A 25491-nucleotide genomic window follows, 5' to 3' on the forward strand; every position below is an offset into this window, starting at 1 on the left:
TGCGGATGGCGCCGATGGCGGCCGCACTTGCCAACACAAATGTTTGCTCAGTCGCCCTCGCTCTTTCTCTCTCGCCTCCTGCTTTGCCTTCTATTGCTTTTGGCAGGATTTATTATCCAGCATGAATTTAGAATTCCCTTCCTGTCACCCCCCCCCCCCCGCATCCCCCCACACCCCCCCCCACCGCACCAGACAGCAGCCACCTGAAACACACAAAGCCCTGTACGCAGGACTCACAACCTCAAACCCCCCCACTCCCCCCTCGTGGACCCCCAAAAGTAGGGAGCACACTGGGGCTTCCCACAGTCCCAGCTTCAGTCTTTATGAGAAAAAAACAAAACAAAACAATGCACATAACAGCCCCGATAGCTCGCACCTGCAATCCCAGGGACTCGGGAGGCTGAGGTCTGAGGATCACAGCTCACAGCCAGCCTAGGCAGGAAAGTCCATGAGACTCTTGTCTCCAACGAACCAGCAAAAAACCGGAAGCAGAGGCGTGGCCCAAGTGGTAGAGCAACAGCTATTAGGCAGTGCCCAGGCCCTCAGTTCAAGCCTCAGGACTGTCACACACAAAACAATGCACAGATAGGCAGGCGCTGGTAGCTCACGCCTGTAATCCTAGCTACTCAGGAGGCTGAGATCTGAGGATCGAGGTTCAAAGCCAGCCCAGGCAGGAAAGCCCACAAGACTCTTATCTCCAATAAACCACCATAAAACCAGAAGTGGCGCTGTGGCTCAAGTGGTAGAGCGCTCACCTTGAGCTGAAGAGCTGAGGGACAGTGCCCAGGCCAAGTCCAAGCCCCACGACCAATAAAAATTAATAAATAGATAAAATAAATCTAAGCAAGAAAGCTGTCTGAGCCAGGACGCCCAGCCTTCCCTCCCTGCCTGGGAGAGACCAATGCTGCTCTGGGTGCTGGCCCTTCCTTCTTTGCTCTTCCCAGGGTGGGCAGCTGGGAGCCAGGGCCAGGGGTCACTCCTGTTCTGCTTAGTCTTAGCAAGCAGGCCGCAGCTCCCAGGAAAATTCCAGAAAGGTCAGATCCCAAGGCCTCCCCCAGGTCCTGGAGCCCTCAGCCTGGTTCCAAGCCAGTTTCCCCTGTCTTTTCGTCCAGGCCTTAACACAACCCTGGAAAGAAGGCTACCGTTTGGGAAACTGAGGCCCACCTGGGGCCTGCAGGAGTGACACAGACTCCAACCTCTGTGATGGGTACATCTTTTTTTTTTTTTTTGTCAGTAGTGGGGCTTGAACTCAGGGCCTAGGCGCTGTCCCTCAGCTCTTCAGCTCAAGGCTAGCGCTCTACCACTTGAGCCACAGTACGACTTCCGGTTTTCTAGTGGTCCATTGGAGATAAGAATCTCATGGCCTTTCCTGACCAGGCTGGCTTTGAACCGTGATCCTCAGATCTCAGCCTCCTGAGTAGTTGGGATGACGGGTGTGAGCCACTGGTGTCCAGCAAGACGTTGTACTCTTGGTTAACTTTTCTCTTAGCTTGTTCACTCTACCACTCGAACCACACCTCTACTTCCAGGTTTTGGGGGGGATTGGGGGAGCTCATTGGAGATAAGAGCCTCAGGGACTTTCCTTGCCCAGGCTGGCTTTGAACCGTGATCCTCAGATCTCAGCCTCCTGAGTAGCTGGGATGACAGGGGCGGCTGTAGACTCTTTGGGCATGGTGAAGCAAAGCTCCGGGATCAGAGCTCTAGAATCTTCTGTGCTGGCGGCAGAGGGGAAGAGGGAAGAGGCAGAATAGTAACGGCTTTCTTCCCTCCCTTTCTTCAGACCGTGCTTCGGATTGTGGTGCTGGGCATCTGGGATTACATCGAAAATAAAATAGAGGTAAAAAGCAATGTCTGACACTCGCTAGCCCCCAACCCACACAACCCAGCATGAGAACAAAAGAAAACAAAAAAAACGCAGGCCAGAGCCAGGTGCTGGTGTACATGCCTGTAATCCCAGCTACTCAGGAGGATCAGATCTGAGGATTGCTGTTTAAAGCCAGCCAGGGCTAGAAAGTCTGTGAGACTTTTATCTCCAATTGACTATCAAAAGGCTGGAAATAGACGTGTAGCTCAAGGGATAGAACTTGATTGAAAAAGCTCAGGGACTCTGCACAGGCATGAGTTCAAGCCCCAGGACCAGCACACACACAAAACAAAAACCAAGCCAGCTCCTTCCTATCCTAGACTACAGGAGTCTCTTGGTGTTTGGGATTGTTATGGTGGAGTGAGGTGAGGTGGACAGAGGCCATTTCCAGCAAAGGGACTTCTGAAAGCAATCTCCTTAAAATCCTATAAAACACAACAAGTTCTATCTGAATCCATTTGCAAAGCTTTTGTGATGCATTTTAAAATCAATAAATCCATTCTAAAATGGCCCAAGGGTCCAGATACTGAACAGCCAGGCTCTAAACTTGTCTCTCAGCCTGGAGTTCTGGTGCACCTTGGACAAAGGGGTCTGAGGCCGGCGCCCGTGGCTCATGCCTGGAATCCCAGCTGCTCGGGAGGCTGAGATCTGAGGATCACAGATCGAAGCCATCCCAGACAGGAGAGTCCCTGAGACTCTTTATCTCCAATGAACCACAAACAAAAAAGTCAGAAGTGGTGCTGTGGCTCAAGTTGGTAGAGCACTAGCCTTGAATGAAAAAAAAAAAGCTCAGAGACAGGGCTCAGGTCCTGAGTTCAAGCCCCAAGACCAGCCAAACCACCAGGAGAAGGGACAGGATGGCTCCAGGTCATTTGAATGGAGGGATGGCCATGGATGAAGGTCACTTAGAGGGCAGAGAGCAGGGAGCCTGTGGGGGAGGGACCAGAGGAGGTCCTTCAGGGCCGAGGCCAGTCAGGACCGGAAGTGGGGTGTCTTTATGACAGAGTACAGCCCCCCCCCCACTTTGTGGAGGCTGGTCAGTGCCCCCTGCCTGCCTGTCTGCTCTGAGACACCCTCTCCCCCCAGCCATGAGCACTGACTCCAACCACCCCCCGCCAGGTGTTCGACGGAGCCGTGATCATTCTGGCCTTGGCTCCCATGGTCGCCTCCACAGTAGCCAACGGGCCCAGGAGCCCCTGGGACGCCATCAGCCTCATCATCATGCTACGCATCTGGCGGGTGAAGAGGGTCATCGACGGTGAGTGACCCAAGGAGTGTCTCCTTTTGAGGGGGGGGGGGGACTGGGGGACAGGGCTGAGAGCAGATTGTGGTTTGAGGCTATCCTGAACAAAGTTAGCAAGACACCCTCCCCTCCCACTCCACCTCAACTAATGAGTTGGATATGGTGATACATGCCTGTAAGCCCGGCTCCCTGAGAGGCATAAATAGGAGGATTACAGTCCAAGATTCTATCTGAAAAAATAACTAAAGCCAGCTGGGGCAGGAAAGTCCGTAAGACTCTGATCTCCAATGAACCACCAGAAAACCAGAAGTGGCGCTGTGGCTCAAGTGGTAGAACGCTCACCTTGAGCTGAATTGCTCAGGGACAGCGCCCAAGCCCAGAGTTCAAGCCTCATGCCTGACTAATAATAATAATACTAATAAGGAAAACAAGGAAGTCCCAAGGTTTGGGTACAAGTGGTAGAATGCCCGCTGGAACGAGCAGAAGGCCTCAAGTTCAAAGCCCAGTGCTGTCTGTGCTGCAAAACTCAGCACTGGCTCTGTAGGTCAGGTTGTCTGGCCCAGGCCTCAATCCTGCATGGCCAGTCCCACCTGATGTCTATCAGGGAGCAGCAAAAGACACCTCTGTGGCTGCTGATAGCCTGGTGGGCTGCACTTTAATGCCGACGCAGCTCCACCCCTGGGCCTCCATCCCCCAGGGTGGGGCAGATTCTCTTCTTGGTTGCCATGGAAACCAGGTCTGCCCTCCCCCACAGCTCCAGTGTCTGGAGAGCAGGGCTCAAACCCCAGGTCCTCCTGGCACCCCAGAGCATCTTAAAGATGTTGCCAGGTCACCGAGGACCACTGAGGCACACGCCAACTTCCTTCTTTGGTCCTGAATCTAACTGTAAAGAACACAGACTGGGTCAGCCTAGCTACTCAGGAGACTGAGATCAGAGGATCCCGGTTCAAAGCCAGCTCAGCCAGGAAAGTTCATGAGACTTTTTTTTTCCCCCCAGCCCTAGGGCTTGAACTCAGGGCCTGGGTGTTGTCCCTGAGCTCTTTTGTTCAAGATTGGCACTCTACCACTTGAACCACAGCTCCACTTGTGGTTTCTTGCTGGTTCATTGGAGATAAAGAGTCTCACAAGATTTTCCTGTCGGGGCTGGCTTTGAACTGGGATCCTTGGATCTCAGCCTCCTGAGTAGCCAGGGTGACAGGCATGAGCCACCAACACCCGGCATTTTCTAGAGCCAGAGGGGACTATGAATAGGACTATCAGACTCCATGACAGAGGAAGAAGCCATGGTGGGTGTTCCAGAGATCTCTAAACCCCAGTCCCTGCGTTGTTAGCCTCCACCCAACGCTAGGCCTTACCCTACCAGGTCAAGCACTGATGACCCTCCTTCACTCACTGCTTCCCATCTCTCCCACAGCTGGGATTACAGACATGAGCCACCATACTTGGTTTTGTTGTTGTTTTGTTTTGTTTACAGTTAGAGCTCGATAACTTTTGCTTAGGTGGGCCTTGAGGCTGGATCCTCCCTCCTACCTCTATTTCCGGATCTGCTGAGATTAGAGGCATGAGCCACTGTGCCTGGCCTACCTTTTCTTTTTCAACATTTTTACTGAGTTAAAATTCACATGTCATCAAAGGCTCCTGGAAGTTTCGACATGTTCTTTCCACTGGCATCTGTCTTTCAGAATGTGTCCCATGGCTTAGTCCCAGCCACAAAGGGGACCAGAGCATAGTTGTTAGTCTAGGCATCTGGACATACTGCCTCAAAATAAGGACTCTATCACTGTGAAAAACAAGAAGAAACAGCCAGGCCCCAATGGTCCCAACCTGTCATCCCGGCTACTTAGGAGGCTGAGATCTGAGGATCGCAGTTCAAAGCCAGCCCAGCCAGCAAAGTCCATGAGACTCCTATCTCCAGTGAACCCCCAGAAAACCGAAAGTGGCGCTGTGGCTCAAGTGGTAGAGCACTAGCCTTGAATGAAAGAGCTGAGAGACAGCGCTCAGGCCCTGAGTTCAAGCCCCACGACTGACCAAAAGAAAAAGAAGAAACAGATCTTGGGGACCCTCTGGACACAGCCCTCAGGGGGCATGCTCCCCCCAGGGAAGTGGGGGGGTGCTTGGGAGCTGTTGCCAAGCACTGGGCAGACCCCGCCCCACCCCAGCCCAGTGCTGCCCAAATCCCACCACAGCCCATCCTCACCACAGCTGGCCCTGTCTTCCAGCCTACGTCTTGCCAGTCAAGGTAGAGATGGAGGCCGTCATCCAGCAGTACGAGAAGGCCAAGGTCATCCAGGACGAGCAGCTGGAGAGACTGACGCAGATCTGTCAGGAGCAAGGGGTAAGGGGTCCCTTCCTGTCCCAGCCTTCCTGGAGACACTAGAACTAAAAGACACCAGGGCTCAGGGGGCCAGAGCACAGAGAAGCCCTCTCAGCCATGGTCTGACTCCTGGGGACCCAGAGAAAGAGGGGAGCCCCTCTCCTGTCACTCACGCCAGGCCTGCGCTCAGCCCTGACTCCCAAACCACAGGCCTGAGCATTGCACCCCAGCAATCCCTCAGTGGGGTCCCTCAAATGAGGGGTGGACAGTGCCATACGTGGAGCGCTATGGGGCGCCGCTGTGTGCCAGTCCCACTCAGGATGCGCATGTCCAGCAAAAGCCCTGATTCAAAGCGATGAAGAAGCCGGGCACCAGTGGCTCACGCCTGTCATCCTAGTTACTCAAAAGACTGAGATCTGAGGATCAAGGTTCAAAGCCAGCCCGGGCAGGAAAGTCCCTGAGACTCTTATCTCCAGTTAACCACCAGAAAACCAGAAGTGGCGCTGTGGCTCAAGTGGTAGAGCGCTCACCTTGAGCTGAAGAGCTGAGGGACAGCGCCCAGGCCCAGAGTTCAAGCTCCATGACTGACAAAGAGAAAGAAAAGAAAGCAAGCAAGCTCTGGGAAAGCCAGGCCCTATGGCTCACACCTATAATCCCAGCTACTCAGGAGGCTGAGATCTGAGGATCATGGTTCAAAGCCAGCCTGCCCCAGGCAGGAAAATCCATGAGATTCTTATCTCCAATGAACCACCAAAAAGTTGGAAGTGGAGGTATGGCTCAAGTGGGAGGACACCAGCCCGATTTAAAAAAAAAAGCTAAGGGACAGTGCTCAGGTGCTGAGGTTGAGCCCCAGGAGCAACCCAAAGACAAAACAAAAGAAAACAAAAGAACTCTGGAGGAAGTAGTTTGCGCAGCTCACAGTGGCGCAGGCCCGGCCCAGCGCTCTGGTCACGGGAGGGGGCGGGGGTTGGCAGCTGTGAGTCCAGTGTCCCCCACAGCCAAGAGTCAAGTGGGGAGGATGTCACCACACAGTGATCTGGGAACTGTCCCCAAAGGGACACACATGTGCACACACACACAGACACAAATACAGACCCACAGACACACACAGACACATACACAAACACACACACAGACAGACACACATATTGTTCAAAAACCAGACACTTGGACTCCCTTCCCCTGCCCCCTCTCTCTGTCTCTCCTGTCTCTCTTCTCTCCCTCTCTGTCCTGGGGCTTGAACTCAGGGCCTGGGCGCTGTCCCTGAGCTTTTTGTTCAAGGCTAGCTCTCTACCACGTGAGCCACAGCGCCACTTCCGGTTTTCTGGCGGTTCATTGAAGAGCAGAGTCTCATGGGACTTTTCTGCCCAAGTTGCCTTTGAACCTCGATCCCCAGATCTCAGCCTCCTGAGTAGCTAGGATAACAAGTGTGAGGCACCTGTCATGTTGGTAGATCTTTTTGGTCCATCTTTCTGGCTGCTGCTGGGGGTGGGCAGAAGAGGGGACAGGAAGCTCTCTTGGGGGGCTTGAAGGACCTCCCTGGGTGACTGGACCAAAGGGGAAAGGGCAGTTACGAAAATCGCCCCCAAACTGGCTGACCAATGATCAAGTGGTTCTCAAGCCACTGGCTAACAAGAAGACAGGCAGACAAGGCTGCATCTGCCGCCTTTAGTCCCAGCCAGGCAAGAGGACACGCCCACTCTGTCACACATGCTGCCTCTTCCCTGGGTCTGGGCCGCAGGACCCAGAACAAACCATGCTGGCACACACCTCTCACGGCTTCTGCCAGGTCCCCGGTCCCGGATCCCAGGCTCCTGCCGTGAGAACTCAAGCCACTGGTCACAGGTAGCCTCCCGGCGGGGGGGGTGGGGGGGGGACAGGGGGCCCAAGGGAGGTTCCCCTGATTTGGCACACAAAAGACCCACCCATAAATAAAGACACGGTTCCCTCCTGGAGACGCATCTGGAAAAGAAATGTGTGAAGCTAAAGCATTTTAATTTAAAATGCACCTGACGCCTGTCATCTTCAGATAGCCAGAAGGACAGATGGCTGGAACCCCAGTAGCCTTGGGGAGGGTAGGAGGTGATCTGAATAGAGCCGGTTATTTATAAGACTTCTGTAGAGAAATCAAGAAAGTCTGTGTCCGAAGCTGGGTGCCCACACCCTAGGGGGACAGAGAGACGCAGCCTTTCCAGACTTAGTCTGGGCAGAGATTCAAGACTTAACTGGAGCTGGGCACTGGTAGCTCACACCTGTCATCCTAGCTACTCAGGAGGCTGAGATCTGAGAATCATGGTTCAAAGCCAGCCCAGGCAGGAAAGTCTGTAAGACTCTTATGTCCAATGAACCACCAAAAAAAGCCAGAAGTAGAACTGTGGCTCCAAGTGGTACAGAACTAGCTTTGAGTACAAAAGCTCAGGGACAGCCTCCAGGCCCTGAGTTCAAGCCCTGGGACTAACACCAACAATAAAAAAATCCGCCATGACAGGAGTCTGATGCTTCTAACAGTGCCAATCTAGCAGGAGGCCCAGTCCCCCAAGACGGTTCATCCTGAAGAAACAGGTAAGACTCTTACCCCAAGCACGAGGCATTTCTGTGGGAAAAGTAGAGCAGATGATGTGCTGCCATCCCCGCTCTGGTCCCAGAGCCCTGGAGATTCAGGGAGGCCAGACTGGGAACTAAGTGCCCTCCGACTCCAGCCTGGCCTGGCTCCCATCCTAGTTTCCAACATCCTGAGAGAAACCCAGAAACTTTGCCCACATCCCTCCCCTGTGAGGCTGGGCGTACAGCTGGAAGGCGGGGCCAAAGGGCAAGAAGGAAGAAGAACACATGAAGAAAGGGATTTCCTGTCCTAACTCTGGGCATACGCTCTCTCTGAAAAAGTTCCTTCTTTCCCAACCTCAAAGCCCTGGCTCAGCACAACAGCCTTTGTTACTCAGATTAGTCAGGAATCACTAGAAGGCTGGGCACCAGTGGCTCACACCTGTCATCCTAGCTACTCAGGAGGCTGAGATCTGAGGATCAAGGTTCAAAGCCAGCCTGTCAGGAAAGTCAGAGACTCTTATCTCCAATAAACCACCAGAAAACCGGAAGTGGCGCCATGACTCAAAGTGGTAGAGAGCTCGCCTTGAGCAAAAGAGCTCAGGGACAGCGCCCAGGCCCTGAGTTCAAGCTCTGGGACTAACCAAAAAGAAGAAGAAAGGAGGAGGAGGAGGAGGAGATGGAAGAGGAGGAGGAGAAGTGATGTTTATTATTATTATTTTCCCAAAACGTGAGAAGTGATTTGTAAAAACAGCCCAGAATATTCCTGACAAGCCTATTTTTCTATTGAGCTGCTAGCCACCAGAGGAATTTGTTTCCATATACTTTGCCATCTCTTAAATGCATGGCCATCCCCCAGCCATCTCCACGATGAACCGAGAGGGGTCAAGATCAATTTCCTCTTCGCCTCACCCCTACATCATTCCTTTGCAACCGTCTCCTGACGTGTGTGTGTGTGTGTGTGTGTGTGTGTGTGTGTGTTACTAACAATGGCAAAACTAATGGAAATCAACATTGGCTGCCCTCCCAAATGGGAGCTGGTTGTGCAGGCCGGACCACCTGTCCCGGCTGCATTAAGAGGCCGGAACAGAACTGATCGCTCCACGCCATCAAGCTTCTGGCCAGAGTGGGCATCGATTAGGCCAAGGTCAGTGTCAAGCGGACGCTGCGCAGAGACCATTAAAGGCTGGGAGAAGCGCTGGGCGTGGCCTCACGGGGGGGGGGGGGGGGGGGGGGGGGGCACACATTAAGAGCCCCGCCCACCCGAGGGCGGGCTTGCTTCAGTAATGCGCTCTCACCAGCCTGATTGGAAATACTTAGCTAATGCCTTGCGTAAGTGGGGCTGGGATTGCACTTTGCTCTTCCATCCTCTGGGGAGGGTGTTTTGTTTTTCTTTTTTTTTTCCTCATTGCAACAGACCTGTTTACCGTGGAAGATTTGCTCCGTTGTGTCTCACAGTGGCTGTGGCTATGGCCCTTCTATGTCAGAACCGCACCCCCCCCCAGACCCCCCACCAGAACCTGAGGGCTAGGGGGTTTCTTCTGTTTTTGGCTACAGGGTTGGTGAGGTGTGCAGTTTTGATATGTTGTTGTTGTCCTGTTGAAAAGTATCACAGTATCCTGAATCTGCATAGCTGATGTTTTTCAGTGGATTTGTAATATTTGGGGGGAAAGGCGTGGTGATTATTTTTCTTTTTTGTACCAGGACCAACCAGGACTTGGGGCGCTGTCCCTCAGCTCTTCAGCTCCAGGCAAGTGCTCTACTACTTGAGTCACAGAACTACTTGCCGTTTTCTGGTGGTTTACTGGAGATTAGAGTCTCCTGGACTTTTCTGCCCAGGCTGGCTTTGAACCACGATCCTCAGATCTCAGCCTCCTGAGTAGCTAGAATGACAGGCATGAGCCACCAGCGCCTAGCTTTGGATATTTTTTTTGGAGGGGGGTGTCCGGTCGTGGGGCCTGAATCCTGGGCCTGGGCGCTGTCCCTCAGCTCTTCAGCTCAAGGCTAGCGCTCTATCGCTTGAGCCACAGCGCCACTTCTGGCTTATTTCTTTTTGCTTATGTGGTGCTGAGGAATCGAACCCAGGGCCTCATGCATTGCAAGGCAAGCGCTCTGCCACTGAGCCAACTTCCCGGCCCAGCTTTGGATATTTTTATAGACCTCTCTTTGAGTGCTTTTACTCTGTCCAGTCTTCAATTTTAGGTATTGTCTAATAAGGCTCTACAAGTGTGACTTGATTTCCATTGGCAGATTCTAATTCTTTGCTAGAAATGCAGGATCCATAGCCTGATGTAGTGATCCTAGCTACTCAGGAGGCAGCATGGGAGGATTGAGGCTTAAAGCCACTCCAAGCAAGAAGTTAGAGACTCCATCTCAACCAAGAGAAGACCAGGTACAGTGCTATGTACCCGTCTTCCCATCTATATGGAAAGCCGTACATAAGAGGATTATAGTCTGTACCAGCCCAAGGAAAAATGTGAGCTCTTACTGCAAAAATAAGTATAAATTAGTCTGAGAACTTGGCTCAGGTAGGAAGAGTACCTGCCTATCAAGCACAAGGTCCTGAGTTCAAATCCCCAGTACTAGCCAAAAATCAAAATCCTTTTTTTTTTGTCGTGGGGCTTGTATTCTGGGCCTGGGCGCTGTCCCTGAGCTCTTCAGCTCAAGGCTAGTGCTCTACCACTTGAGCCACAGCACCTCTTTCAGTTTTCTAAGTGGTTTATTGGAGATAAGAGTCTCATGGACTTTCCTGCCTGGGCTTTGAACCTCTCAGATCTCAGCCTCCTGAGTAGCTAGGATTACAGACATGAGCCACTGGCACTCGACTCAAAATCCTTTTATTTACTTTACCCTTGTTTTCTTTTTTAATAGTATTTTTATTTATTAATTCATTTTTAGTTTTATTATTATTATAAAGGCAATGTACAGAGGCATTATAGTTACACAGTAAATCTTTTGTTTTGTTTTATTTTGTTTTTTGGGTCCAGTCGTGGGGCCTGAACTCTGGGCCTGGGCGCTGTCCCTCAGCTCTTCAGCTCAAGGCTAGCGCTCTTGACCACTTGAGTGGTTTTTTCTTTTTGCTTATGTGGTGCTGAGGAACCGAACCCAGGGCCTCAGGCATGCAAGGCAAGCGCTCTACCACTGAGCCACCTTCCCAGCCCTTTTCTTTTCTTTTTGAGATAGTTTCACTAAGTACCTCAGGCTGGCCTCACGCTTTAGATCTTCCTGCTTCCGTCTCCTGAGAGCTGAGATTACAGGCATGCGCTACCCTGTCCAGCTCATGTTCTGCACCATATTATACATTGTGATTGAAGGCCTTATCGGTTCACACCAATATTTACAAGGTCAGTTTGCACTAACTGCTTTATGTCCCCATCACTGACCACTTTTCCCTGCTCATTTGCACAACTAGCACATCTTACTGCATGTCATACATTGTTGATGCTTTATAGACATTCTGAGTTGAGTTATCTTTCTCAGGCCTTAGGGAAAACCATGTTTCATGCCCATATCAAGACTTAGTACTAGGGCTTGAACTAAGGGCCTAGCATTCTCTTTTAGCTTTTTCACTCAAGGCTGGCACTCTACCATGTGAGCCACCCTTCCACTTCCAGCTTTTTGCTGATTCATTGGAGATAAGAGTCTCACGGATTTTCCTGTCTAAGCTGGAGCCTCAGATCTCAGTCTCCTGGGTAGCTCAGATAATAGGTGTGGGCCATCAGCATCCAGGGGTCCTCAAAGCTTTTGAATCTCAAAATGAATAACAGAATTAGAACATGTCTCTCTCACCCCAGCAGCTTTGCCTGACTTATGAATGAGTGAGCAGGAAAACATCTACTTACTTGGGCTTTACATCTTTGGGGGGAGGGGCCCTGGGGCTTGAACTCTGGGCCTGGACTCTGTCCCTTTGCTCAAGACTTGAGCCACAGCACCACTTCCGGCTTTTTCACGTAGTTTATTGGAGATAAGAGTCTCACGGAGTTTCCTGCCTGGGCTGGCTTTGAACCACGATCCTCAGAGCTCAGTCTCCTGAGTAGCTAGAATGACTGGCACAAACCACTGGTGCCCGGCTTAGGCTTTATATCTTTTAGTTCAAAACTTCTTACCGTGTCCCTGGCTGCTCCCGTCTGGGCCGGGTCTGGTCTCCAGCTGTCTGGCTTGAATTCCAGTGGGACTCCCTGGGGCTTCTCCAGATCGATTACAAGCCATCAATAATGCATCCTTCAGAGTGGCCCAAGAAGCCATTAGCTGGGCCTGCAGCCCAGACGCGTGGCCTTGGAGAAAGAGGGCTGGGTATGCCCAAGAGAGGCTTCCATCAGCCTGGGGTGTGGGGCAGTGTGGGGGGATCTCAAGCTGTGGGTGGAGTTAGACTCAGTCAGAAACTACAGGCTAACTTGGTTTCACCTAGTCCTTTACTCTGTGGGGTATCTTGTCCCCCCCCCCCCCCCCCCGCCCGCCAGGCCTTCTTGCAGATTCTGTGCTCTTGGTGTGTGGAGAGCCTTGCTGGCTTGTGAGGATGCATTTTGGGCCTGGCCCTCAACCTGTGTGGTATTTCCTTGGTAGTCTGGAATCAGCCTTGATAAGGCTGGTGTGCTGCAAAGAGCAGCCTACACTTGGAGACAGGCCTTGTTTTACTGGTTCACCACTAGGGGGCGGAAGAGGAGACAGAACGTGTGTGTGTGTGTGTGTGTGTGTGTGTGTGTGTGTGTGTGTGTGTGTGTGTGTGTGTGTGTGTGTGTGTGTGTGTGTGTGTGTGTGTGTGTGTACACATGTGCTCTGGGACTGGGACCTGAACTCAGGGCCTTGTGCTCTTGCTTAGCGTATTAGCCCAAGGCTGGTGCTCCACCATTTGAATCACACATCTAGCTTTTTGCTGGGACATTGAAGGTAAGAATCTCATGGATGGGTCTTTCTGGGGATGTCTTTGAACTGGGATATTCAGATCTTAGCCTCCTGAGCAGCTAGGATTACAGGCGTGAGCCACAGTAAAGAGCCATGTATATTTTTGTGATCCTCCCCTCCACCCCCACGGCCACTAAAGCAATAGAAAAGGAAGAAAAACAAATGCTCCGAATTTAGTGACCGTGTTAAGTCCTGTAGGCCAGGAGGGACCCAGGAACATGGAAAAATAGGAAAATGGCACTGGATTGAGTGGGATCAGAGTTTTGTTTTCTATGCTGTTTTTGGTCGGTCGTGGGGCTTGAACTCAGGGCCTGGGTGCTGTCCCTCAAGCTCTTCAGGTCAAGGCTGCACTGAGCCACAGCTCCACTTCACTTTTCTAGTGGTTCTTTGACGATAAGAGTCTCACAGCCTTTCCTGCCTGGGCTGGCTTCAAACTGCGATCCTCAAATCTCAGCCTCCTGAGTAGCTAGGATGACAGGCAAGGATCAGAGTTTTTAATGAAAGAACCTGAAGAGAAGGACAGAAAGGTGATTCTTTCCACAAAACCACCAGGAATCTGGAAGAAGGCATGTGGCACCAGACCGCTGTTGTAGCAAGGAAGTAGAGAGGTGTGTAAAATAGTATTTGAAATCCCTAGGCCCATTTCCAAGTTTGCACAACCTGGGAACCACACCCCAGCCTTCAAGGTTTGTCTTCTGGAGAAATGGGACCAGAGGCACCGGGTAGGGCCAAGGGCCAAAAGAAAAGCACAAGATTGAAACAATCAAGGATTAGCCAGGTGCCAGTGATTCACGCCTGTAATCCTAGCTACTCAGGAGGCTAGGATCTGAGGACTGCGGTTCAAAGCTGGCTCCTGCGGGAAAGCCCTTGAGACTCTGATCTCCAATTAACCACCAGAAAGCCAGAAATGCTCAAGTGGTAGAGCGCTAGCCTTGAGCCCAAAGAGCTCAGGGACAGGCACTCAGGCCTTGAGTTCAAGTCCCAGGACCAGCACAAATATAAGAAATAAACCCAAGGAGTTGAGGCTTTCTCCAGAGTGTGAAATCGGCGTATGGAGAGAAGAGCTGTGATTTAGGTCTGCTGCGATCCTGTGACTCCTGTTGGAGAACTGTGATAGAGAAATACAAATGGCCAGGGTTGGAAATGTGGCTTTGTGGTAGAGTGCTTGCCTAGCGTGCATGAAGCCCTGGCTTCAAGACCTCAGTACCACATACACAGAAAAAGCCAGAAGGGGTGAGGCTATGGTTCAAATGGTAGAGTGCTAACTTTGAGTAAAAGAAGCTCAGGGACAGGTCCCAGGCCCTGAGTTCAAGCCCCAGGATAGAAAGAAAGAGAGAGAGAGAAAGAGAGGGGAGGGAGAGAGGAAGGAAGGAAGGAAGGAAGGGAGGGAGGGAGGAAGGAAGGAAGGAAGGAAGGAAGGAAGGAAAACAAACACAGAACGAATCTGGTGAGAGCCGGCAGGGGAACTGGAGAGCCGTGGGCAGCCTGGGCTGGCACTGATGGAGCTGGATGCAGGGGGAGGAGAGCTTGGATGTCGGGGAGAGAGGAAGAGAGGGCAGCAATGACATTAGATCCAGCCAACTCTAGATGGAAGCTCTGGAGGCGTGCATGTGGGGACGCTGGTGCTGTGCTGCTTTGATCACGTTAGATGTGCAAATCCAGTGAGCCAGCCTCTGGTGCTGCTGTCTGCAGGGCTCAGGTGCTGGCCACATTCTGGGGGAGGGGGAAGAGGGAGGCTGGGGAGCTTCTGCCTGCCTCTCCTGTTCTCCCCGGTGCAGAAGCGATACGGTGTGCAATGCGCACTTTGAACAGGAGGTGGCAGTAAAGGCCCTGTGTCTCACACGGCACATGCCAGTGCTGCAGTGTTGCACGCCAAGTGGGCCTCTAAACCGGGATGCCCAGGTGGGGTCTGGAGTGTGAACAGCCATCCCACAAACCCAAGAGCTATTTGGAAAGCCTTAGAAGCAAAAGCAATAAAGCTCGACCCAATAATAATTATTATTATAAATCAAAATAAGAACATGCTCCATTGTTACCAGGTGAGAACTCTATTTTACTAGGTAAGGAAGGCCAGGAAGGTGAAGGGATTTACCCAAAGCTGGGTAACTCAGGGCCTGCGCCTTAGCTTTATGCACTCAAGGTGAGCAAGCGCTCTACCACTTTGAACCACAGCACGACTTCTGGTTTTCTGGTGGCTCATTGGAGAGGAATCTCACGGACTTTCTTACTCGGGCTGACTTCGAACTGCAATCCTCAGATCTCAGCCTCCTGAGTAGTTAGGATGACAGGCGTGAGCCACCAGTACCCAGCTCACTTCTAGCTCTTTCTTTTCCTTTTCTTTTGCCAGTCATGGGGCTTGAACTCAGGGCCTGAGCACTGTCCCTGAGCTTCGTTAGCTCAAGGCTAGTGCTCTACCACTTGAGCCACAGCACCACTTCTGGCTTTTTTCTGGGTATGTGGTGCTGAGGAATCGAACCCAGGGCCTCACGCATGCCAGGCAAGCACTCTACCACTGAGCCACCTTCCCAGCCTGTCACTCCCAGCTTTTGGATGGATAGTTGGAGATACAGTTTCCTGCCTGAGCTGACTTTGAACTGTGATCTTCAGATCTGGGCCTCCCCAGAAGCTGGGATGACAGGCACAAGCTGCCAGCGGAGCACCCAGCTTGGGGAGCTCTCAGCCTCCCCCCCCCCTCCCCTGTCTGCCCCCCAGTAGCTGAGGTTAGGCTGTGGGTCACGCCACGCCCCCAGAGCATAAGCCACGCCCATACAGCCCCGCCCAAGCACATTGGCCACGCCCCCAGGTATATTGCCCACACACCCTCCAGCATCCAAGTCCCGTTCCCCCCCATACATCGGCCCCGCCCCAAAGCAAACCACGCCCCTCACTAGGTACATCCGCCACGCCCCCAGCACGTTGGCCACGCCCCTAAGCCGACCATGTCCCGCCCTCTGCCTCTCGCAGTTCGAGATCCGGCAGCTGCGCGCGCACCTGGCGCAGCAGGACCTGGACCTGGCGGCCGAGCGGGAGGCGGCGCTGCGGGCCCCGCACGTGCTCAGCCAGCCGCGAGGCCGCTACCAGGTGGTGGAGGCGGGCGCGTGGGGCGAGGACACGGCGGCCGAGAGCGTCGTGGAGGAGCTGCGGCCGGCGCAAGGTGAGCCCGCGGGGGCCCGGGACCCCCAGATCAGGGAGGCCGAAGCAGGAGGATCGCGGTTCAGAGCCAGCCCAGGCGGCCCGCGCCGTGAACCACCAGCCAGCAGGACTGGAGCGAGGCGCAGGGGCCGGCGCAGCGGCGGCGCGCGCTGAGGACGAGGCACCAGCCGGGCCCGCGGGGGGCGGGCGCTCGCCGCCTGAGCCGCGGCCCAGCACTTGTTTTGCTTTCGTTGCTTTTAACCGTAAGGGCTCCGGATTGTCGCCCAAGCCGCTTGGGGCCTTGATCTCGCAAGTGGCTGGAGTTGCAGGTTGGAGCCAGCACACCCAGCCTGACCTTTCTGTTTCGTGGTCGGTCGTGGGCTTGAACTCTGGGCCTGGCGCTGTCCTCAGCTCTGCAGCTCCCACTTGAGCCACAGCGCCACTTCCGGTGTCCTGGTGGTCACTGGAGATGAGTTTGGCCGACTTTGCTGCCTGGGCTGGCGTGGAACCGCGATCCTCAGAGCTCAGCCTCCTGAGCAGCTGGGATGACAGGCGGGAGCCGCCCGCGTCCACCCAGCTGGGCTTCTTATGAAGAAGCAGGAAAGGCATCAAAGGCACATCATGAATAAGCAATAGAAGGTCTAGAACGTTCCTCCTGGAGAGCCACCTACCAGATCCAAATAGGAAGGTCAGGAGTTGGGAAGAGGAGGCAGAGCAGTCCAGAAACCTCAGCTTTCCAGAGGGAAGCAAATGGATGGCTGTGGTACACAGTGGAGATGAGAAGAGGCCAGGGCCTCCAGCCCAGGCCAGGGGAGGGGGGGACTGTGTAGATGGGAATGTTTTCTAGCCCCAAATCTCAGTTCCTCAGTCTGCCAGCTATGTTACTCCGGAGGGACTTTTGCTTTTCTGGGCATCCGTTTTGCCAGCTTTCAAATGGGAACAATTGCTGGGCCTTTGTCACAAAGCAGTTAAGAGCTCTTCACAGGGTCACGCAGCCAGGGTGCCAGGGTGCTGTGCCAGGAGCTCAATCCTAGGGTGGCTTCACCAGACCCAGTGTTCCTCTAGCTGGGACAGCGGGATCAGAGGCGGCCCCGGTGGGCAGAGGGGATGGCTGCCGTTCTCCGCCCAAGACCTGAAATAGCATTTCTTCTAGGAGTGGATTTAACCCCCCCACCCCCACCCCCGGCTCTCAGGATATGGGAAGAGCCATGAGAGGGGTGGAAAGGACCGAAGGCCATGTGTTAGACGTCTACTGAGGTTGATCAGCAAGGAAGGAAGATTTGTTTGGAATCATGGGGCCTCAGAGGGGCAATTTGTGGCTTCTTGGTCCTGTGTCTCGGGAGACCAGGGAATTGTGTAGTAGATCGAAGACTTACCTCACTATGCTCCAAACCCAGGGAGAGAGGAAAGGGAAGACAGACGGACAGACAGGCCAGGAACAAAATATCTCCTTCAAGGCTCGGCATTAGGGGCTCACACCTGCTATCCTAGCTACTCAAGGAGGCTGAGGTCTGAGGATCAACATTTGAGTCCAACCAGGGAAGAAAAGTCTGTGACTTTTTTTTTTTTTTTTGCCAGTCCTGGGGCTTGAATTCAGGGCCTGGGCACTGTCCCTGAGCTGCTTTTGCTCAAGGCTAGTGCTCTACCACTTGAGCCACAGCACCACTTCTGGCTTTTTCTTTTCTTTTTTTTTCTTTTTTTTGGGGGGGGAGTCCATCGTGGGGCCTGAACTCTGGGCCTGGGCGCTGTCCCTCAGCTCTTCAGCTCAAGGCTAGCACCACTTCCAGCTTTTTTACTTTTTGCTTATGTGGTGCTGGGGAATCGAACCCAGGGCCTCATGCATGCAAGGCAAGCGCTCTACCACTGAGCCACCTTCCCAGCCCTACTTCTGGCTTTTTCTGTGTATGTGGTACTGAGGAATCAAACCCAGGGCTTCACTCTACCAGGGCAAACACTTTACCTCTAAGCCCCATTCCCAGCCTCTGTGAGATGCTTATCTCCAATGAACCAGCAAAACCCTGGAAATGGAGGTGTGGCTCAAGTGGTAGAGCACCCACCTTAAGCAAAAAGAAGCAAAAGCTAAGTGGAAGTTCAAGGCCCTGAGTTCAAGCCCCACTACCAGCACACACACACACACACACACACACACACACATGCGCACATACACACTCCTCTCCTTAGCACTCATCCCTGGCTGTATTCCTGGATGCCAGCTTTGCCCCTGTAGGTGCCTTCTACAGCCTTCCTTCCCCCATTACACAGTGACTTTCCAGAATCATCCATGTCCCCTCCTGATTTAACTTGCACTGGTTCTGTGGCCCTTAGGGAAAGGTCTAAAGTGTCTGAGTACTGGCTTGCCACAGACAGAGCTGCTCAAATTGCCTTGAAGTCTGGGCTGGTGGTGGCAGGCCAGGCTTCTGGGCCATGAGCCTCTGTTCCGGGCATGTCCCCGGGCGCCCGGCGGCTGGCATCCTCGGCCTCCCTTGGCGTCTCTTTGCTGGTAGACACATCCCCGGCTCTGCCTTCATCTTCCCATGGCATCTCCCCGTGTACGTGTGTGTGAATTGGTGTGCAAATCCCCCCTCTTTTTATGAGGGTTTCAGTCATGGGGGTTTGGCATCTGCCCCACTGGTAAGTGTGGCCTGACCTTGAGTAGGATGGCGTTCTGCGACTGGGGATTAAGATCCTGGCGTGATAAATCTGGGAGGGACGCAGTGATTCAGCCCTAGCGGGTGACGCATGCGACCCCCAGCTGCCTCCCACCCCGGCCTCACCCTGCCTTGGCTTTCCACCTGCGTGGAACAGCACGGCCCTTAGCTCTGAGTCTTCTGCAGCCCGTTCCGTGGCTGCCTGGCCTGCCTGCCTGCCTGCCAAACTCGCTCTCACTTCTGGGAGCCAGCCCAGTGCGCGTTGAAGCGGCTTCCAGCCAGGCCAGGCTAGCTTGGGACCACGCAGCCTCGCTTCCACAGTCCACTGCCTGGAACAGCGTCTGCAAGACTAACGATCAAAGATCAAAGCGAAGCTCTCGGTCTCCGCCCTGCGCCCTGGGCATGGAGGCCAGGAGTCTCGGATTGCTCCAGCTCCCAGGGTGGGTGTACATGTACGAGCTGGTCCTAGGGCTTGAACCTAGGGCCTGGGCACTGTCCCTCAGCTGCTTTTTGCTCAAGGTGAGCGCTCTGCCGCTGGAGCCCCAGCGCCACTTCTGGCTTTTTGGCTGGCTTTGAACTGTGATCCTAGGATCTCAGTCTCCTGAGCAGCTAGGATGACAGGTTTGAGCGCTGGCACCCAGCTTTTGCTGTCTTTGGGAAGTGCTAGTTTTGCTCCCTGAGTTCCTCTTCCCAAGGCCGGCGGGAACTGGGTTCCAGTCCTGAGCACGCTGAGATCTTGCGATGCCAGAGCAGAGCGTGAGCAAGGCACAGCTGGCACTGCCCTAGGGCCAAGCCCTCCCCACCCGGCCAGCCCGAAGCCCTCCCCACCCGGCCAGCCCGAAGCCCTCCCCACCCGGCCAGCCCGAAGCCCTCCCCACCCGGCCAGCCCGAAGCCCTCCCCACCCGGCCAGCCCGAAGAATGCCCGGATGCCTGCCTGCCTGCCTGCCTCCCTCCCTCCCTCCCTCCCTCCCTCCCTTCCTTCCTTTCTTCCTTCCTTCCTTCCTTCTTCCTCCCTCTCTCCCTCCCTCCCTTCCTTCTTCCTCCTCCTGAAGACTGCCCAGCTTGCTTGCTTGCTTGTTTACTCCTCCTCCTCCTCTTCCTCTTCTTCCTCCTCCTCCTCCTCTTCCTGCAGCAGATAATTAGGAGGGGGGGGTTAGTCAGTGACCCCCCCCAGAGCCCAGCCCCAGAGACTGGGTTTAGCTCCAGAGGGAGTCAACAACTGAGTTTGGAGAAGGGGAAGAAGAGCAGGAGGAGGAAGAGGAAGAAGCAAGCAAGCTGGGCAGTCTTCAGAAGGGAGGAAGGAAGGAAGGGAGGGAGGAAGGGAGGAAGGAAGGGAGGAACTGGACCTAAGTTGGAGGCCGCAGGTGGCTTGGCTGCGTGTCAGCCAGGCTTCCCAAGGTCTGTGCTGGGCCTCTGCACCCTTCTAGAAGGCACAGGAGAGGGGCTCCTCCTTTCGAGGTACCCAGCATACACCTCGGGCACAGCTGTCAGTGTCCCTCCCCGAAACCCCTCCCCTCCTCCACACCACCTGCTGTGTGGGATCCCTGGGGACCCCACACCAGGGATGCACCCCCAACCCCATGCCCTGGGCCCCCACCCCCTGCATAACCCACCCCGAGGCCCAGGGCAGGGCTCAGGGGTGATGGACGGCCCCACGCCGGCCCCCCAGTGCGGCGTCCGGGGAGGGATGGCGGTGACAGGAGGAATTCTGGGGGGACCAGTGCAGGGGCGCTGCAGGCCACTGCAGAGAGGAAGGAAAAAGGCCGCATTTGTTGCTGGCCATGACCCTCAGGTCAGCTGAGCTCTGGAACCTTCCAAGAGACAGTCAGGCCTGTAGACAGAGCAGTGAGTTATAGCAGTGGAGGAGGACAGGGGTGCGGGGAGGGGGGCCCCGGCCACCCCAGCCCCTGCCCGGAGCCGCCAGCCATCAGACACCCCGACCCGCTTCTGTTTAGACTCGCTCGAGCACAAATCATCTTTAGAAGCTGGGCTGAGTCCACAGTGCGTCTGCGCGGTCATGAATACGTCACCCCCAAATTTATTGCTCTCAGGACCTGTCAGTTACAGCCCCTAGCCCCCAGGGACACGAATTGCGCCCTCAGAGCCAGCCTCCGTGTCCCCTCCTGCCTCACCAGGGCCCAGAGAAACCGCCACACAGGTGGCTCCAGCCGGAGCACCCCAAATCTACCCAGCAAGGGGCAGGGGGCTCCCCTGGCCCTGCGCCCCTGGAGGCAGGTGCCTCATCGGCCCCCAAGATTGCAAGGTGCGAGAGGCCGCTGGTCAGACTCAGAGGAAATCTCAACACCAGCTGGCAGCAGGGCCGCACATGCACGGACCGTCCAGGGTGGGGCTGGCCGTCGTCCAGGGCCTGTGGGGAGAGGCCATGGTGCTCAGGAACAGCTAGGCCCAAGTACTTGACAAAGTTGATTTTTTTTTTTTTTTTGGTTGGTTGTGGGACTTGAACTCAGGGCCTGGGCGCTGTCCCTCAGCTCTTCAGCTCAAGGCTAGCGCTCTACCACTTGAGCCACAGCGCCACTTCCAGTTTTCTGGTGGTTCATCAGAGATAAGAGTCTTATGGACTTTGCTGCGCAGGCTGGCTTCGAACCTCAATTTTCAGATCTCAGCCTCCTGAGTAGCTGGGATGGCAGGCGTGAGCTATGGGAGCCTGGCTCTTTTCAGCTTTTTAACTATGTAGTTGGAGAGTCTCACGGTTGTCTGCCCAGGCTGGCTTTGAACCTCGATCCTGGGATCTCCGGCTTCCCGGGGTGGCAGACAAGGCTGTGGAGGACATTGACACATATTCGAATTGTGGGTCATCGTTGTGGAGTGTGCTGGTAGCTGATGCTGGGGCAGGGCCCCGTCAGCGGGGCCCCTCCCTTAGTTCCGGCCTTCCTGCAAACCACACCTCTGACCGCAGGCATTTACAGATTGAAAAAAAAAAAAAAATGTCCAAAAAAGCTTTCAAGAGCCAGGCTTCTGCACGCAGCCGCTTAGTCTCCCCACGTGATGGCAGAGTGCCCGCTGGGGAACAGCTATCTTAGGTGTGTTTGGCCTCAGAAATCAAGGCCCAGGACCAGTGGCTCACGCCTGTCATCCCAGCCACTCAGGAGGCTGAGAGCTGAGGATCAAGGTTCAAAGCCAGCTCACACATGAAATTGGATGAGACTCTTATTGCTAGTTAACCAGTTTAAAAAAAAAAAAGAAGTAGAGCCGTGGCTTTCTAGCCTTGAGAGAAAAGAGTTAAGCAAGGTTCTGAGTTCAAATCCTGGTACCAGCACAAGAGGAAAAAAAAAAGAAGCAGCTAAATGCCTTATACTAGGACATCTAAGAATTGGCCAGGCCCCGCTCAACACAGGCGCAAAGGGAAGAAAGAATAACTTACTTCAGAGCCGTCCCCGTGAGCAGAGGCTATGTTCAGGGCATCCTGCTGGCACTGCACTACCTAGGAACTTGTTTGATCATTTTGCTGGTCCAGGACCTGGGTGCTGTCCCTGAACTTCTATTGCTCAAGGCTGGCGCTCTACCGCTTTGAGTCACAGCACCACTTCTGGCTTTTTCTGAGTAGTTAATTGGCGATAAGAGTCTCCTTGCCTCTTCTACCCAGGCTGGCCTTGAACCAGGATCCTCAGATCTCAATCTCCTGAGTAGCTAGGATGACAGACATAGAGCCACCAGCCACCAGCCTTTTCTTCTTTCTTTTTTGTTTGTTTTTATTGTGCCGGTCCTGGGGCTTGAACTCAGGCCCTGGGCACAGTCCCTGAGCTTTGGTGTTCAGTGCCTGTACTCTTAACACTTGAGGCCCAGCTCCACTTCCAGCTTTTTGGTGATTTTACTTGGAGATAAGAGTCTTCAGCATTATTCTGCCCTGAGTGGCCTCAAATCATGATCCTCAGCTCTCAGCCTCGTACGTAGCTAGGATGCTAGGCGTGAGCTACCAGTGCCAGCTCGTCAGGACAGGAGTTTTGAACTTGCCACAGTGCCTGTCTCTCCCTCCCTTCCTCCCTCCCTCCCTCTCTCCCTTCTCCTCTCCTCCCTTCCCTCCCCTCCCCCCACCACCCTTCTCTGTCTCCACTTCCACAGATGCTGTCGCAGACGACGACATGAACAGCTACATCAGTCAGTACTACAACGGCCCCAGCAGTGGTAAGTCCCAGGTGGGGGCTGCTGCGGGCGAACCAGGACTCAAAGGCCACCGCAGCCACCCTGACATCCAAGGATAAGCACAGTCGGCCAGGCCTTGCCTGACTGGTGCCTGCAGACCACAGCCACCCGACACAGAGCAGAAATTGGCTCAGAGCTGGTGCTGGGGTGTCCCAGGGCTGAGCTGGCGGGACCCGGTGGGGTGCTCTGCCATTACCCATTAATGAGAGCTGTATGTAAACCCTGACATGGAACAGGGCGTGTCACCCAGAATGTGTGTGACATCTCTCCCTAACCCGAGCGCCTCAGGTAAGCCGGGGAAGGGGGCACTCACTGAACCCCTGCAGACAGAGGCACGGGCCCTGGGAGAAGGACCCCGGAGAAGGCCAGCGCTTCATGATTGGTTTGTTGTGCCAATGCTAGGGCTTGAACTCTGGACCTCTCTATACCTCAGGCTTGACTTTTAACACTCCACACTAGCTCTCTACCACTTAAGCCACAGCTCTACTGCAGGCTTATTGCTGGTTCATTGGAGATAAGAGTCTCGTGGACTTTCTTGCCCAGGCTGGCCTCAAACTGCGATCCTCAGATCTCAGCCTCCTGAGTAGGATTACGGTGTGAGCCACCCTCACCCAGCTATCTCCAGCTCTTTGCTATTTAATTGGAGATAAGAGTGGCACAGATTTGTCTGCCCAGGCTGGCTTTGAACCTGGATCCTCAGGTCTCAGCCTCCTGAGTAGCTGGAATGACAGGCAGGAGCCACTGTGCCTTACCTTAGTGGGAGACAGCCGTTTTAAAGACTGTCTTGTTCTTCAGGGCTTGGTTCTCTGCAACCCAGGCCCAGAGGCTAAATTCCACAGGAAAGGGAAAATCTTACTTGGGGCCATGCGTCATTAATTTGGGTTCCCTCTCCCCCGCCCCTTTTAGTCTGCTAAGGCTCCGTCCGTCTGCTTGCTCTGAGCAACACTCAGTCCGCTGGATTCACAGTCCCCTCCCTTCCGCCCGAATCTCCCTGTCCACGTTGCCAGTCCACAACTTTGGAGGGACAAACATCCTATGCAAATGCACCCGCTGTTACCCACCCCTGATGCCCCCCTTAAGGGGCACATAATTAACCATCAAAGCCCAGCTCGGGTAGCCCCAGCCCCCACAGGCCCACAAAGAACAAGTCAGGCCTCCACAGACAGGGACCGGGTCCCTGGTCCCAGCTGCCTGTGTTTTCTGAGTCCAGATAGGCCCAGGGTCCTAAATGCTGCTTTTCAGTGGCTTAAAGTAATACCAATCCGCCGGGCGCTGGTGGCTCACGCCTGTAATCCTAGCTACTCAGGAGGCTGAGATCTGAGGATCGAGGTTCAAAGCCAGCCCGGGCAGGAGAGACCGTGAGACTCCTATCTCCAATAAACCACTAGAAAACCGGAAGTGGCGCTGTAGCTCAAGTGGTAGAGCGCTCGCCTTGAGCTGAAGAGCTGAGGAACAGCGCCCAGGCCCAGAGTTCAAGCCCCACAACCGACAAAAAAAAAAAGTAATACCGATCCATTGCGGGTGGTTTGGGATCCCGGCCCCAGATTGGCTACATTGAGGGTCCAGCAGCTAACAGCAGCCCACTGGAACACACCCTCGGCCCTGACAAAACACAGACTAGGGCCTAAAGCCTCTGCCACCAGAAGCATGAGCCACCAAACAGTGTTCAATGTCCACACCTTAGATCAGAAGTTGGGCACTGGTAGCACACCCCTGTCACCCCAGCTACTCAAGAGGCTGAGATCTGAGGATCATGATTGAAAGCCAGCCCCGGGCAGGAAAGTCCCAGAGACTCTTATTTCCACTTAACCACCAAAAAGCTGGAAGTGGAGCTGTTGTTCTAGTGGTGCAGTGTTAGCCTTGAGCAGAAAAGCTCAAGGACAGAGCTGAGGTCCTGAGTCCAGCCCCAGAACACTCATATACACACACTCTCTCTCTCTCTTACACACACACACACACACACACACACACACACACACACGGAGCACAGAGATCTCCCTTGGCTCCAGGATGGGTAGTGAACCACAACTTGCCCCTGTCTGTAGCACATGCCTGTAGTCCAGGCCTGCTGTCCACATCTGCCCACATGTGACCACAGGGTCCCCCTTTCTTGCAGACAGCGGGGTTCCAGAGCCAGCAGCGTGTGTGCTCACCACGGCCGCCATCGACGTCCACCAGCCAAACATCTCTTCAGACCTCTTCTCGGTGGACGTGCCCCTGAAGCCGGGTGACCACGGTACCTGCGCCAGCATCATCTCGGACAGCAGTGCCCCCTCATCCCATAGCTCTGTCCCCCGGGCCCAAAGCGACAGCAGCCAGCCCCGCGGCTCCTCCACGGACTGCAGCACCGGGAAGGAGGAGCTGCTGTCGGAGCTGGGCCCGTGTCCCCAGACACGGCCGCCGCCCTCCCGCCAGATGGCTGAGGCCACAGTCCAGGACCTGCTGTCCACCCTGACCAGGGACCTCTGCCCAGCCCAGAGGCCCTCGGACCCAGCCCCAGCTGCCCGGCCCAGCCCGGAGCTGGCCCAGCGAGTAAGTCTGTACAACCAGAAGAACCAAGATGACAAGCTGGCTGTCCACCCGCTCCAGCCGGCCATCCACCTGCTGCCCACTGCGCCTGCGCTGGAGGACAAGCTCAGAGCGCTGGAATGCACAGAGCCAAAGCTCAGGATCCCCGAGGGCTAG

The 25491-nt window shown here is 54.5% G+C and overlaps 1 protein-coding gene across 1 annotated transcript in view; it reads left to right on the plus strand.

Annotated features, from left to right (window-relative positions):
* The window catches only part of Tmem266 (transmembrane protein 266), a 41102-nt gene extending 15611 nt beyond the window's left edge, over window positions 1–25491 (plus strand). Inside the window, exons 5-10 of the mRNA XM_042697747.1 lie at window positions 1781–1837; window positions 2984–3122; window positions 5327–5442; window positions 15829–16018; window positions 22726–22788; window positions 24923–25491. Of these exons, the coding sequence (XP_042553681.1) occupies window positions 1781–1837; window positions 2984–3122; window positions 5327–5442; window positions 15829–16018; window positions 22726–22788; window positions 24923–25491 (1134 nt within the window). The remainder of the gene's footprint in view (window positions 1–1780; window positions 1838–2983; window positions 3123–5326; window positions 5443–15828; window positions 16019–22725; window positions 22789–24922) is intronic.

This window comes from Dipodomys spectabilis, unplaced genomic scaffold, assembly GCF_019054845.1.
Source record: "Dipodomys spectabilis isolate Male_0828 unplaced genomic scaffold, ASM1905484v1 ptg000228l, whole genome shotgun sequence".
NCBI classification, from domain to species: domain Eukaryota; kingdom Metazoa; phylum Chordata; class Mammalia; order Rodentia; family Heteromyidae; genus Dipodomys; species Dipodomys spectabilis.